Source organism: Pipra filicauda, unplaced genomic scaffold (genome assembly GCF_003945595.2).
Source record: "Pipra filicauda isolate LSUMZ 115617 unplaced genomic scaffold, ASM394559v2 scaffold157_size4220110_pilon, whole genome shotgun sequence".
Lineage (NCBI taxonomy): Eukaryota > Metazoa > Chordata > Aves > Passeriformes > Pipridae > Pipra > Pipra filicauda.
In genome coordinates, this window is record NW_024104073.1 from 3,368,631 (window position 1) to 3,378,836 (window position 10,206).

The window sequence follows — 10,206 nt, forward strand, 5'->3', positions numbered from 1 at the left end:
TTTTCCTGATTTTTCAATTATTTCCTATTGAAAGAAGGCAGTCTGAGAAGGCTGTTGTTATTTAAGGCTACTATTGTCAGAAGTTCAACATTCTACTTATGAATTTAAACAAGGTTTGTGCACTTTGAGACCATCAAACCAATGTATGAGCTGAGAATCAGAGCATAAAAATTTTCTATTTTGCACTGTTTTAAAAAGCACCATAAAAATGCTGTGTGCTTGGATTCCAAGATCATTTCATTCTAGAAAAGGAAAACAAGAGTTTTGTCTTGAAAACTCAGCAATTATTGGAAGATTGGAACAGTAATTTGGGCCTTTAAAATTTTATTAGGGACTGTTATAATTTAGTATCTGCGTAATGAGGGTTTCCACACCCTATTTTTTAAGAACTATATCTGATTTAATGCTTCTAAAAATTCTTCTGATATCTGAATACCTCTGTTTTACCTCATAGTCATAAAACTTTGTACAATAGGAAACCGACAGCAAGTACAACTGTGATTGAGTTCTGTACTTACAAAACACATAAAGCTAAGAAATGCAGGAGTTATGCACTGCACCTCATTTCTCAAAGGAAACAGACACACTAAGTCATGTGTCTTTAAAATCAAGGCCAAAAGATTTAAATTTGCATTTGTTTTTAAAAAATCCTAAAACCTCTTGGATTCCAATGTAATCAAGCCGACATAGCAGCATCGTCAACCACAAGAGGGCATCCATGCTTTCAACCTGGTCCTCGGAGAGACTATATCAACAGATCTATCGATGTATCTATCCATCTATCTATAGACATAGACATGAATATAGATACAGCTATATTTTGTTCTGTTAGGTCACAGCTGAGGTACACATCACTTGTGCCCTGGGAAGTTTCCTCTTTCAGAGCCTCATGGTATTTTCCAATGTTGATAGCAGATGGTACACGAAGTCTAATTTTGCTGTTCATAAAGCTCTCATGGAATCCAACTTTTTAATTCCTGCAAAAGTTATATTAAACCTTCTATGGTTTTCACTGAGACCTGATCCAACTCATCTAAAATTCATAGGGAAACAAACTGATCTCAGAGAACAGATCCCAAGGATAAGTGTCCAAAGTCAAGCCCAGATTTTCTGAAGTCATTTATTTTCCACAGAGAGGATCTGGAATCACTAAAACTTGTTCAGCATCAATATGAAGTCATGACTGTCAGAGGTCTTACTCTCTCAATAATTTGTTCCACAGGCACTTTCCTGTTGTGATGAGGGGAGAGTGTTGTTTGTTTTGGTTTTGAACTTGAATACATTTTCCTATCTGATGCACATAAAACTCTTATTAGAGCCTGAAACAACCACAAAAAGGAACTTCGAAAGCAAATCTGGCCTAGTGGTAAATTATATGCTTAGCTGAAAAAGATCTCACAAACACTGGAGTGCATATGGTAATATTGGAAGAGAATCCCATCTTCCACGAAAAAACAAATATCTGTAACTTCAGCACCAGAACATAGAGGTTAGCACCAAAAGGTATCAATTGCTACCCATCATCTTAGATGTTTAAATGAGGCAGAAAGTCACAAGTAGATATCATAAACAGCTGCACTCAGTAATTAACTATATCAATTACTCCATTTTTTACTCTTATGCCTCTCACAGTATTTGACCAAAAATATTTTTTGCGTTTAGTTTGTATATACTTTTATAATTTTACATTCAGAACAGAAGTCAGAGCTAATTTCTCTGTCTTTAAAGGCACACCCCTCTGCTGAGAAGAAATTAGTACTTCAGGGCCATCAGAATAGCTGCTGGGGTAGTTTGCCTAGCATGGCCTTGAACTCATCAAGCATTTTTCTCAGCGTGTATTAGAGCTGCCAAAGACAACTGAAGTCTTCTGCACATTTCAGTACTTTTTCTGTAGCAGCACTTGGTGTCAGGTAGTCAATCAGGCAGCAGTGGCACTGACAATCAAAGTAGAGCTTTACTGGCATTGTCATTACCTGGCCCAAGAGAAAAAAAGATAATATAAATTGGGGCAATTCAAATAGGCAATACAGAAAGGCTGCCTTCTTTAAAGTGGAAGGTGAAATTTCATGTGTTAATCAAATATCTGATGAGCTGTAATCCCCTCTGTTCAATGAAAAATATTAAGTTAATGCTTGAGTGCTTGTGACTGGTTTTATCAGGAGCTGCTCGTATGAAATAGCTTATACCCAAAATATTTTTTGCTGCTGTCAACTACAGTGTGATTTATGATAGTTAATTCCTAGCACCATTATGGGATGTTGTGACAAACCTGCATACCTGTTTGTTAAAAGCAAAGTTTTCTATATCCACAGAAAACAAAATATTACACAAAATCAAGGTATTTGTAGCAACTTAAAAAGTAACAGATACGATAACATATATACCCGTGATAATAATTTCAGCTGAATTACAGAATTATAAATTAATTTACAATGTCTAGTCCTGCTTGGAAAGTGTACCGTACAACATGCAAGTTGCAAGTTTCAAAGTGCGTAGTCATTTATTGTTAGACCTAGTGTTGTAGGCTCCACGGCTTAACCTGAACTTTTTCTTATGCTCTGCTTCCTATTTTGTATCTTTAAAAAGAAAAAAATAAAAATACTGAAAAATGGCTAGATGCACTGTTTTAACTGTGCTGTCTTTACCTCTATAGAAGATTCCTCATGCAGAACAAAAATGCATTTGTCACATGCATTTTGTCAAAAATTGTGCTGTCTGAGGGCTAGTGACCCACCAAGTAGTTCTGTTTCACTGAATTATTTCAGTGTGTACCTAGATGATACAAAGAGGTTTTCTTTCACTCCTGAAACAGGACTGGATTTTACTCAGCCAAAGTACTCGGCTGATTGAGCACTGTCCAAGTCCAAACCCCTTTGAAAACATAAGGAAAAATGTTTATATTGTAACTGTTAAGATAAATGTTAGTAGAATATTAGAAGTGTTATTCTTTTACCACGTGGACACATTGAAAGGCAATATACCTGTCTAGTTAATGCCCTGTCAGATACAGAAGTGTCACTAACCAGAAATGTCTGAAGAGCCATAGCTCAGCTGCTGACGTTCTCTGAAGGATCAGATTATGGACAGACAGAGAGGGGCTGCTACATTTCATACACTATACAGCCTGTTCCCCCCATCCCAGATATCTTGCTTGAGAAAAAGAATAACTAATGTGAAGAATTCAGACTCTGATCTTTCTTTTGTATCACCAATATGTTACTCCCTACTCTGGAAACAGACTGTTTCGAATACCCTCAAAAGACTGAATTAGTGACTTAAAGATGCATACATTGTTAGCACTAGTGAAATTACCTTCTGTTGTTCCACTTGTTCTACTCAGTATTGCTTTTCAAAGTTCATAAATTTCAGAGGTCTAAATGTAGCAATGCAAGCAGTAAACATGCTACATGCTACTAAACATGTATATTTAAAGTGGAGTGCATTCTGCCCTGTAATGTAAACCCAAAACTCAAGGCTATTTCAATGACAGAGTAGTTGTAGCTGGTATTTGATTTCTTCCTTTCCATAATCTGTTTTTCTAGTCAAGTACCTGTATGATATTCTAGCTTGATGTGTAGACCCTCTTTATAAATATTCTAGCAAGCACCCATAAGGTGTTCAATTTTTGGGAGGAAAGCTTTTGGCAGATTTGGTTTTTAATAATTCACACAGATATTTTCAGGAAACAGCAAAATATATTTTAAAGGACACTGCCAATTGCTTTAGAAATTTGGAATTTTTGTAAGAAATTTATATGAACTTTTAAAATTTCCTGATGACTTTTATTTACAAATCTTCTTATCTACTTTTAGGTCTGATCTTTCCTGGTTCTTGACTATGTTTCAGTCGGGGGGATAACATATATACTGGCAAACTGATAGTGTAAAAAACAGTATGGATGTCATGTATTGATGGATGTTGCTTTGTAGCAATATATTTCCTTGCTTTTCTGTACAAGAATAAATATACTCCTGCAAAGCACCATTATAAGCATTACGACTGTGTTCAGAAATACAAGAATGTAGATTCAAGCTGAGCTCTTATGCCAGTATATTTAAAATTATGTAGCTTTCTATCTAGATAAGACTTTAAGCTTGTGAGTTAACAGCTACTGCATCTTGGCCAATGTGGTTCCCCATTCTCCCTAATATTCCTGTCTGCACACAGACATTGTTGATGATAGCAGCAGCCATGTGCTGAACTCTTGAAACACAATAAACCAATTGATGCTGTGCATGAGGTAGGTAATAACCTGCAGTTTCTCTTGCACATATGTATCTGTCTGCTCAGTGTCCCATTGACAGTGCAGGTGGAAGCACAGGTGTAAATGGGAGGAATCACTGGGAGTGTGAGGACCATTTGTTGCTTTGCATGTCACACTCCATTTTTAAAGCACAGTATTAAACAATGACCCTTCTCTTTCTGGAGCTATTATTTTTAAAAATGAAGTAATATTCTATATTTTGATGTGTTTTTAATATAAACTAACCTTCAGGAAGCTACACTTGCTAAGGTGAAAATTTTCTCTCCTTTAACAAAGGCTAATCTAAAAGGGATAATGTGAGTCTTAAATCCCAAAGTGTTAAAACCAAATTATACTATACTTTGAAAGTTAATTATACAACAGTATACAAAAAGAAAACATCAGAGTATTATTACAATATCTCTCTATATATAATATGTGCAAAATTCAATATACAAGGTTCTTGTTACTTATCTGTGGGCTTTCTTCAAAATAATGTAAACCTTAACTTATTTAAACCAGTATAAGTAGTTTGATGTTACTCCTGGGAAACAAAGATTGTCGGTACAAGAACCTCCATAGCTTGGAGGACAAGCTGAACATGGGACTCCTACTTTATATGGTGCTTCTCCAATCCAGTTCCCCCTGTAAACAAAAAAAAGAAAAAGAATACTTAGTAATTTCAGAGTGGAAGAAAAAAAATCATTAAACATACTCGTTTTGAGTAACTAAAGTTCACATCTTCATTGATATCCTATAAATTGTCTGTTACTAAAATCACGATATTAATTTATTTCTGTAGTTTACTGAGAAGCAAACCAAAAAACAGCAGGAGAATGACCATGTCAACCAAAGTCAGTGACATCCATGCCATGTCCTTTCATCTCTGTGGTGAAGTCCCAGACTTTGTTTTTGCTACAGCCAAGCGATTTTTGATTCTCTGATCCTGGGGCAAGAGTATTTTTTACTGGAGGGCTATATTTATGAAAAATTAGCAAAATAAGCATTAGTGCAAGGTTTTCCTTGAGCACCTTTTTGTCTAGCAGTTATCTTAAAAACCTGTACTTGGAAGACAGAAAAACAAACTAGTTAAATCTTACTCTTAGGTTGCACTACCCTAGGTCCACACTGTGAAGGTCTGATGCTGAATTCATTGTTCAAGAAAAGAGAAGATAAAAACTATTTGCACCAGTAATGTATTAAAAAGAACTGAATTTGGGTATTTCCAAGGGTTTCATAGATGTTAATGAAAGGAGAAGGACTCCTGTCTGGTGAACAGAGCTGTGTAGTATACCCTAGGGGGAAAGGGGTAAAAAGTCTGGAAAGTGATGATATGAAAAGAGGTAACTCTGAAACATCCATGAACATCTGAAAAACGCATCCAGACTTTAAGGAGTTTATATAAACCACAAGCTTTTAGAAATTCATGCAACACTCATGATTGTAGGCAGAAAGTTAAAATTAGATTTTTATTTAAATGTTATGTCTCACAGAGCAGAGAACTTTCCTTTAGTTTGCATATGACGTGGAATAGCAGTGAGTAATGCAATTATTTATGAAACATTTTGTCAGCCCCCACCTCCCAGCCAATAACACTGGATCAAAAGCCCTGGTCTGGGCTGTGCCTTGGAAGACAGTAGGAATCTCAAATAATTTGCTCATTCCTACTTCTCTTCCAAATGGGTACAGCAGATTAAGTGCTCAGGAAATATATTTAGCTTGATAACAGATATGGAAATCCAGAAAGAATTTGCTGAAAACTGATTTCTGCTTCATTTTCTACACAACACATGGCTGATTTGTGTCAGACTGCTAGATAAACTGGGGCAGGGCCTTTCTAAACTTTGCAATTATCCTCCTTAACTTTATTTTTCCCCCCCTCATTTCGGAAGCACAAATATTTTTAAGTGTTACAGCACGGCATCAGTGAAAATTACTTGAGTTCTAAATCCTAAGTCTTTGCCAAATTCCAATCTTAGTAACTCAGGTTGGGGCTGCAATATTCACTCCATTATTCTGTAGAGGAGTTTCTGATGTGCTGGTTACTCGAACACAAACTACTGACTGGCAAAGAGACCTATGTGTGTGTGATCAAGGACTCTTAGCCCAATGTCCTTAACTCAAGCTAATTAAATCTTAGAAATACAAACTTAATCCCGGCAAGACCACTCAATATAATTTTTGTGACTTTGCAAGAAGTAGATGTGAAAATCACTATTCCACTACTTATGAATTAAAGGTCTATTCACAATCTCACCTCGAGAAAAAACTCATAACTCCAGGCTTTGGTTTGGTGTTTGAGAAACAGTGGGATTTTTAGACTTACAAAATACAAAATTTCATAATTCATTGGTAACTGATACACAACAATGCATCAGCTTTCAATAATATCTAGTGTATAAAACCATTTTCCTCCTATATATGAAAATGAGAGAAGTATTCTACCAAGTTTGCAATTTTTAATATTTTTTTCAAATAATATTTGGGTTTTTCTTGTAAACTTTGATTTCACCTTGTCCATACTGCAGAACTAGAAGTCAGATACAGTTTTTGCTGCCTAATCTTTGCTCCCTCACACTCATTTCTTATCATCCTTTTCTAGTAAATATTAAAAAGAAAAGGACAGAGAAATCTCCTGGATTTCTAAAGCTGTTTTTTCCCCAAGTAAGTTTTCTTACTAAATCCTATCTTGCAAAATCTTTAAAAATTCTTTTACTCACATAACAGCTAGAATAATGACATATTCTTGCATAGTCTTTACCACAAATGGACCTGTGCCACCGAGAGTTTATGGAAAACATGCTCAATTAATTATACTTAGATTCCTATACAGAACTATGTCTTTGCCTAGTATACAGTCAGAGAAACCAGTCACTTAACACTGTCCATGCTACTTTTGAAATAATGGTCCAAGCCAGACCGCAAATCGAACATGTCTCAGCGCTATACTTTACTGACTCATTCTGCACCCAGAGTAAGCTTGGGATGACGTCTAGGAAATGCTGGGAGAAAATTAATTTCTTCATTTCAACCTAACAGAGACCTCTGCAAGCTACTGGATATAGGGCCGCCTATTTGTGTCTATGACCTGTACTTTAACAGACCCTAATATGGAAGGCAAGATGAGATGGATTTGTAGACATGGGCCTTAGGTTGATGGACTTTATGTGGAACCAGTGTTATGGATGCCATTATGCAGCATGGTCATAAGCAAAGGTATCCTGTGGACAACAACAGGATTCACTGTTCATGAATCATAGAATGGTTTGGGTTGGAAGTGACCTTAAAGTTCATCTAGTTCCAATCCCACTGCCATGGGCAGGGAACCCTTCACTAAACCAGGTTGATCAGAGCCCCATCTTGAATAGCTCCAGCGATGGGGAGCCCACAACCTCTCTGGGCAATCTGTCCCAGTGCCTCACCACCCTTATAGTAAAGAATTTCTTCCTAATACCTAACCTAAACCTGTCCTCCTTCAGCTTAAGGGCATTTCCTCTTGTCCTATCACTACATGCCCTAGTGATAAGTCTCTCTTCAGACTTCTTGCAAGCCCCATTCAGGTACTGGAAGACTGATACAAGGTCTCCCTGGAGCTTTCTCTTCTTCAGGCTGAACAGCCCCAATTCTCTCAGCCTATCTTCATAAGAGAGGTGTTCCAGCCCCGTGATCAACTTAGTGGTTTTCCTGTGGACCTGCTCTAATAGATCCACATCTTTATTGTCCTGAGGACCCCAGAGCTGGATGCAGCACTCCAGGTGGAGAACAGAGTAGAGGGGAGAATCACCTCCCTTGACCTGCTGGTCATGCCTCTTTTGATGCGGCCCAGGATATGGTTGGCTTTCTGGGCTGCAAGCATGCCTTGCTGAGTCATATTGAGCTTTTCATCCACAAACACTCACAAGTCCTTCTCCTCAGGGGTGCTCTCAATTCATTCTCTACTCAGCCCGTATTTGTGCTTGGGATTGCCTCAACCCAGGTGCATCTGGCCTTACTGAACTTCATGAGGTTCGCACAGGCCCACCTTTCGGTAAATCAAATGCCTGATATAGAGAGGAATTGCTTCCCTGAGGAAGTCTAGTTCACTATGTGTATATATATAAAAGAGTGAAGAAATAGGGAATTCAAAGTAAAGTGGAGTCAGGCAAAGAAGGAAGACAAAGTTTTTACAATAATATAAACAGCAACAACAGAAAACAAGGTTTTGGTTTTGGTTCGTACACATCAAGTTGATTCCTTTTCTTTCTTGTACACTGAAGTCATACATTTCTGTATGTTCAGATGAAAAGTTTGAATAAAGGAACAGCCTGAATCAAAGGCACAAATAGAGGTCATGCTGCAGAAAAAAGATTAAGCAGTCCAATGAGGGGAACAAAACATGCACAAAATATAAAAATAAACAAAAATAAAAGAAAGTAACTCACTTTGGGGCATAGTTGCATACCAAGTAAACAGCTCGTCGCCAAACAGATCCCCAGACGTTCATATTGTGGCACGTGTGGATTGCGCAGCCTATACGATTGGAAGTGGCCCAAACCATCTGAATAAATATTTATTATTGGTGAAGTCCAAATTGAAAAGAATAAATATACATATATATATATATATACAATATATATATACACATTTATTTGAGAGAGGGACATATAGATACATCATAGAAAAGTTCAGCTGTGGAGAGTATATCTTGAATAGAGGAAAATAATTTATACAACCTGTGTGTAATGGGTGCACATGGGTCCATAACATCGCATGGGGCATCTGGGATTGCAATCTTGAGGATAAGGGAAAGCATAATCCTTCACCTCATCATACCATGGCTTTACCAGCTGGAGAATAGATCGATACCTGTGTTTGTTTAAAATACAGAAAGAGTAACACTAGGGGCACAGTATTAAGCAATAGTATTCTTAAGCCAAATGAACATAGATGGATGTAAACTATAGAAGAGCAGATGACACTAGCATCAGTCCAAAATCTGGATCTCAAAGGTGGTTCAAAGGTTGACAAAATAATTGTTTTGTAGGGTATCCTTTTACCTTCCAGTTCTTACAGACAGGTTCTGGCCCAAGAATCTCAGTAGGTAGGAAGGTCCATGGTCCCAAATGCATGTAGCAGCCCAAGCCTCTGCAGATTTGGCAAGTGTTTCATCCCAGACCTAACAAAATAAAATATCCTTAGCACTAGAACAGAAAAAAACAAATACCAATCATAGTACTAGAACACAAGAAACAAGTATCTTAACTCACAAATATACTATTGTAACACATCAGATCTGGAAAGATGTGAGGCAGCATGTACAGTATCCAGCGGGATTTGCCCTATTGCTGGACAGAATTCCTGCCCACATCATTAGAGGAAGCCAAGTATTCAGATCTCTCCCTTTTTTTTCTGGAAAAGCCCTTCACCTAACAGACATTCTCCTACCATTTTCCCTCCTGTGTTGATGAGATCCATGTGTGGAGAGGAGTGAAATATTGGCTGAGACTCAGATAGAAAGTGAAGGAGAGGAACATGGGGAAGAACAATTCAGCATAGGTATTACACAGCCCACAAAAACAGCAAAAAATTTGAAATAGGACCTCAGGAGTATCTATAGCCAGAGTGAATGTGTGTGGCAGCTCTTCATATTTGAGGTCACAAGGTCAATAAAAGGGTTTACACAAAGGCAAAGACTATGAATAGTTTCCAGGTGCAGTATGAGTTTCATTACTTTATTCTGCACAGGAGCTGACATTGTTCACTGCCTGGACTAAAAGGATAACAGCTCTGTAAGAAGAGACGATTTCAATTCTTAAGTTCTGCAATGTTTGGAACATGACAAATGAACTTAAACACTATCTGCTTTATATGCCTTGCCTGCTCAATTACATGCCTGATTTGTAACTGCTGCTTTCTCCGCAGCAAAATAGCAAAACAAGCTTGCCTCAGCAATAATCAAGGTACCGACAATATAACCTACTGGA

At 37.4% G+C, this 10,206-nt stretch overlaps 1 protein-coding gene across 1 annotated transcript; it reads right to left on the bottom strand.

The window, feature by feature from the left end:
• Window positions 1-4,354: 4,354 nt before the first annotated feature.
• Window positions 4,355-9,697, bottom strand: PI15 (peptidase inhibitor 15). The gene is made up of 5 exons (XM_027732707.2): window positions 9,668-9,697; window positions 9,280-9,398; window positions 8,956-9,088; window positions 8,665-8,780; window positions 4,355-4,888 (listed from the first exon to the last, which is right to left on the bottom strand). Exons 1-5 carry the CDS (start codon window positions 9,695-9,697, stop codon window positions 4,753-4,755), a joined length of 534 nt encoding a protein of 177 aa, XP_027588508.2. The 3' UTR covers window positions 4,355-4,752.
• Window positions 9,698-10,206: the final 509 nt, after the last annotated feature.

Coding starts and splice junctions, on each gene's coding strand:
- PI15 (XM_027732707.2), bottom strand. CDS start 9,697: ATGGATCTCATCAACACAGGAGGGAAAATG. Junction 9,399..9,667: donor TCAACACAGGAGGGAAAATG/GTAGGAGAATGT, acceptor TTATTTTGTTAG/GTCTGGGATGAAACACTTGC. Junction 8,781..8,955: donor TGTGCACCCATTACACACAG/GTTGTATAAATT, acceptor ATATTTATTCAG/ATGGTTTGGGCCACTTCCAA.